Below are 6,000 nucleotides of genomic sequence, written 5' to 3' on the forward strand. Positions count from 1 at the left end.
AATTTAATAAAGAAAATACAAAAAATTCAAGGTATAAGATACCGTTTCACGGAAAAATGTCGACAAAACCGGTTTTTAATTTTTTTAATTATGACGCACCAATCCGATAAATCTGAAATAATTCCAGGATAATAGTAAAAACAATACCTACTTACTGTAAAAATGGCATTATCATTCTGCAATTGCTTCAATACGAAATCGGGATTTTCCAGCATGTTTTCGCGTTTTTTACTTTTCACGGCTTGAATTTTATTTAAAAAATCTGAAAAAATTCCATAATATGTGGCCCGATAACTAAAATATCTGATCTTTTTTCAAAATTTGTATACGATACGATAGCAGAAATTGAACAAAAACGTGAATTTTGATTTTTGCCCATTATTACCCCCACCCTGTCGAGATACAAAGCTGAAACTCGGCACACATGGGTTTTTTGTTATAAGCTATCAAATGAGTCATCACAAGTTGAATTTGGTTTAGGAGCGCATTTGACCCCCTTATTCGGCTATAGCCTTTGTGTTTTACTTTTTATAAGTTTTGTCCAAACATATGTACATACAGGTGCAAAATAAAATTGTGTTGCTTACATGTACATATGTACATATACTGCACACTTATATGTATATATTTGTACTTTTATATGAAACTGTTTTATTAATAATAAGTATGTGAAAAAAAATAATAAGTGCAGCAAAAGGTTGCGGTCATTAGTACTTATTGAATTAGGTGATTTTTCCCAATTTTGATTTCAAATGTACTACCAATATCTTTTATACATGCATACTGAACGATCCTGTACAAAAAAATGTTTCATTAAAATCAGTAAGTGCCAGGTATGATGCACTCCTTGCATGTGTCTCAGAATATTTTGCAGATATTCAATATAAAAAAAGAATATTTATATCATAATAATCTGTAATCTTAGATTATTACTAATTAGGAGGTAACTTAGCAATATAAAATAGCAATACAGACAAGTTAAATATCACATAAAAAGTATAAAATGTAAATTTTAATTAAAATCTTATGTACATATATATACATATTATATTTGACACCCACTATGAATATATAAAATACAATATACAAAAATGAAAAATATAAGTAACATATAATGTATAATGTGAAATATTGAATCTATAAAAGACTGTGACTAAAAATGACCATTTTATGCACTGCTTGGAAAATAAAAATTTCTACAGGATGTTAAGAGTATGTTTTATGGAAGTATAATCATTCGTATGAAAGACAATGGGAAAATTATAAAAAAAATGAAGTACAAATGTCGTAGCCATATTAATATCGAGGAAGACCAAAGTACCATTAGGTGATTGCTATATGAGAGCAGCAATCAATGATGCGTTCGCTGACAGAAGATACTACAGCCCTTGTGCATCTAAGAAGCATTTTATGTTGTAATAACTTAAATTATAATCCATAATATGAAATCATACATACAATTCTCAGATATTCAATACACCAAGTGTAATATGTAAAATGTAAAACTGGGTATTTAGTAAATAATATGTAATGTTCAATATAAACAAAAATACAAATACAATTAAGGCATTGTACAAAAGCAAGCATACAAAAGTTTAAGGAAGTTAAGGAAATACAGTTGTGGAAATTCCATTATATTTCAATCAATTTCATTCGTTACATTAGAAAGTATTGTCTACCACATTTATACTTGCTTATTTATACTTCGATTGTTTAAAATAACGAAAATTTTTTAAGATATTTTCATTACACTCGTAGTAATATATTAGATACATTATAATGTATTGCAGTTCTTAACAAATCGCATTTGGAGAAATGTACATCCTCCTCCCCTTCTTCTAAATTGAAATATAAAAGCGGAATAGTTCGTACGCGACACCGGTTATATAATACATAACGAACCAGAGAACTGCAATTTTACTTACGTTAGAGGCACGGTGAATATATGATGAGAAATTGAACGCTCGTACATTAAAAAACGGAATCAATAAAAGTCTATTATAAGGCGTGTGTTATGTCAAGTACAATAAAATGTTAATTCAAATATTCCTTCGTATTATACGAATTATACCAAAGGATATTCTATGTATTATGAGACAATTTCTCATAATATCAATTATATTATATCAATTTTATAACAAAAATTTCCGAAAAAATAAATTATTGCCGTGACAGAACTATAACCTGGTTTGTTTTACGGGGTCTGGAAAATATTTAGTGAGACAGAAAAATCTGTATCACGTGACAATGCACGCGGTCACAATTATAATATACTTCTCTGAGGTGTGGAAGACGTAACTGCAATATGTACATTATTACACTAAATCAAGCTCAAATTGCGTAATTGTCATTTTAAACGGAACCTAGTCACACAAACGGTACATATTTACTGATTATATAAGTCGTCTTTTATCCGAATAACACTAGAATGTTATGATTACCGGCTTGTTTAGTATATCAGTTGAGAGATGTTTTACATAGATCTCAAAACGTCAAATGTCTGATATCAATAAACAGAACGGTCAACTAAAGGCACATTGTTATGAGGTTGACAACGGACATTTCTTTATCTGTATATATGTTACTACGTATAGTCGAAGCATCCAACAAAAAGTATTCAGTTTATCGGAATAAACTGTATAATCGCAAGTACGTGTGAGGTGTATAAACTGCTAACACACTTCTCGAGGAAACCTGTTAGAAGTACATACCTATATATTTTGCCACTTACCTTCTCTTTTGCTCTGCCCGCATGTTTCTGTACTGTTTTCGCGATCAACGCTCCCTTACTTTCAGCCATGTTTGATGTGTTGCTGAAAAAGTTGACAACACGGAATCCTATCTGCTGAAACACTAAATTAAACTTTAAGCTTGGCAAATTTTTCGTTGCACTGAACTACACCCAAAACGTACAAGTGGAAGCGCGAAGAAACACTGAAGACTGAACGCTACTTGCATTCCCAGCCAGGTTTACGAAGCTTATAACTGTTAACGTGTAGTGGCAGCATCATCCAAGCTTATGTAAGAAAAGCGTTGTTAGTGTTGCGCCACCTACTAACAGTACATAGGGCTAATATCTGTGCGACCACTGACGAAATATGTACAGTAGAAGCACCGACGAAATTTAGAATAGACCTGAAATACCGATCGTGCAAAACATCAAAAATTTTTTGCTGTCCTCTACGTTATGAGAACGGTGAATTCGGCAATTATATTCAATCTATTCGAGCTCAACTAGTCAAACTTCTACAGTGTTGCTAAGCCTAAAGCAGCCTAAAGTACGTAACGTTGTCAGATAATGAGTGTTCGGTATGTCTGAAAATCACCGAAGTGCCATGGTCTCAAACGGATTCTCTTCTGTCCGTTCGCTGTAAAATGCTGTAAAGGAAAGGGGTTTTGGGTTCTAGTCCCGCCAGACCTATTAGGTTTTCTTTCGCGAACAAAAAAATTATTGCGTTTAGTATTGCTTTTATGAACACGTATATGTATTATTCTTTACATTTGAGTAAAATATTTCATTTTCCCATTGTTATTACAGCAATTCAACAGTGACAACGAACGCAGTACATACGTGTTCATAATAACAATATTAAACGTAATTATTTTTTTGTACAAAAATAAAAATCTCGACAAATCCGACCCCAAACCTGCACAAGTTCATTGAAATCGGTATGGAACACTTCGAAGCTTTATTTTGTCTTTATTTCTAATCATTTTATGATATCTATTGCGCATACTAATAGGATCTCGAAATCAAGTATTAATGTGAGCATCTACCGCTGAGCTGTGAAATTATGAATAAATCTTTTATTTAATAAACACAAACGAACATAACCTAACTTCTATCATTTTGCATATAACGAAATCTAACTGTAATTTTAAACATTGGAAAACGTTTCTTGTACGCCTTTTAAGACAGTATCATAGGATTATTAAACATTCTTCAAACTTTCCCAAAAAGTACAGAGAATGTTATACTCGACGCCAAATAAGACCATAACTGCGAAATGACGAATTTCGGTCGTGTTTGCGCATATTCCTCTCGGTTACCTTGGTTACCAACATCTTAACACTTGTGCATCACTATGCCTGATGCATAATACCTCGTGTAGCATTATACATCGAGTGACTGTGAAGTATAAACGTGCCAATTCATAAGTATTCATGAATTGAGAAATACTTCATTATATCACCCGGTGTATGACAAATTCTATCGCCCACGTTACAGAAAGCACCAAAGGGGGGGAATCGAGGGTTCGAGAGACCTCTTGTGCTCATTCCAGATGCGCGAAACAGTTATGGTCTTATTTGGCGTTGTTTGGCGTTTATACTATAGACAGAAACTAAGCAGAGGCTCGGCTTTGTGCAAAGAACAAATTTATGAGCGACTGTAAACCTTTCCGCCTTGTCATGAATGCTCCGAAGTGGATTCGAGTACGTCGCACTCATCGAGACATTACTGCAATGTACATAAATTTAGCAAATTTAATTTACTTGCGAAGTCAAAGACTGCTTTTGCAATTTCAGTTATTTATGTTACTGATGAATGTTTATTTATTCATTTGTTTTTACAAAACTAAAAGGGGCTTTCCAATCTTTCTAAGTGCAACATCATTGTCTTTTTATATATTACATATTTTATTGGGTTAACAATATTTTTATATATTTGGTTACAATTAAATAATTGACAATTAATACCTGTATACATACATATATTATTTATTATACATGTATATTTTTTATTGCGTATATTGTATGTAGTTTATACATATGTTTGTTTATGTGTTTAATATTGTATATTGAATATCTAAATCAATATACAAAATATTATAAAAACATTTGCGTAACATATAGTATACCTGTTTCAAACCTTTCTCTGTAAACACCGTTACTTAATTACCTCTACGTTTACATCCTTACTTTCATTTGGTAATTTCAACACAGGGCATCTTCTACGCGTTCTACGCTTTAAATTGGATTTTTTTCGATTTTTTGACGAAAAACATATACATCTACTAGACCATGGGCGGGATTCATAGTCGCGCCTCAAGCAACTGCTTAAGCAATTTCTTATTACCTTCAGCAAACATGGGAAACTTTCCGTTGTATCACCCAATGAGAAATGGTTTTGAAAATGCGTCTGCATTGCGTTTCGTTATTCTTCCCACATGTATACCTGTGTGTACCACGTGCTAAGAATTCTGTGTTATTCTGTACAGTCATGTGCAGTTGAGTAATCAGAATGGTTAGGTCGTGTATGTTTTGTAGCGAAAAAGAAAATAAATAGAATTAAATTTATATGCTATTTGTAGGTTAAGTGGAATCTAATTTATTATCTAAATACTTCTTACTTGTAATAAATACTCCTAAGGAAATAAAAAATTTTTTTGTTTGGTTCATATAAATTTCCGTTGAATGATGCAGAATATTTGCGTCGTTTGTTACAAAATATGGGTCTGGATTGAAACTACCTTCCAAAAACACCAAGCATTTGGAGAACAAAATGTTTTCAAGAAAGAAGCGTTCCTACTTTATTCGGACAATATGAATCTGCTTGCGTCTTCTGTTAGGTTGCAAGAGGACAAGATAAAAACAGATCATTTCGCAAGTAATATATGAGTTATTCTAATTAACAAGCTTACTTTTAAGTTACAATAACTAAAATAAAATATTTAATGCTTAATTACCAGATGCGATCTAATTATTTAAAGTACAATAAAAAATTAATAACAATTTAATTTAAAGTTCGTACATAAACTATTTTATATAACTTCATTAATATTGTTTCAGTATTGGCATTATGTGAAGTTTAACTTCCTATTTTTGCAGATTTCCATTACATAGTGCAGTATTGCTTCAGAAATGGGTTGCAGCAATGAATTTAGAAGACTTCGTCCCAAATGAGAAAAGTTTGCTTTGTAGCAATCGTTTTGAAAAGGATTTTTCGTAAACCAGGTTGTGATGCCTGTAATTTAACTCTGAAGAACAATGCAATTCCTA

At 32.0% G+C, this 6,000-nt stretch overlaps 1 protein-coding gene across 2 annotated transcripts in view; it reads right to left on the reverse strand.

Moving 5' to 3' along the window:
• The window catches only part of LOC107189715 (amphiphysin), a 32,163-nt gene extending 29,229 nt beyond the window's left edge, over positions 1 to 2,934 (reverse strand). For both annotated transcript variants that reach the window (XM_015578310.1, XM_015578309.1), the window contains exon 1: positions 2,732 to 2,934. In XM_015578310.1, the coding sequence (XP_015433796.1) occupies positions 2,732 to 2,800 (69 nt within the window). In that variant the 5' untranslated portion in view covers positions 2,801 to 2,934. The remainder of the gene's footprint in view (positions 1 to 2,731) is intronic.
• Between the last annotated feature and the right edge of the window lie 3,066 nt (positions 2,935 to 6,000).

The sequence above is a fragment of the Dufourea novaeangliae genome, unplaced genomic scaffold (genome assembly GCF_001272555.1).
Source record: "Dufourea novaeangliae isolate 0120121106 unplaced genomic scaffold, ASM127255v1 scaffold162, whole genome shotgun sequence".
NCBI classification, from domain to species: domain Eukaryota; kingdom Metazoa; phylum Arthropoda; class Insecta; order Hymenoptera; family Halictidae; genus Dufourea; species Dufourea novaeangliae.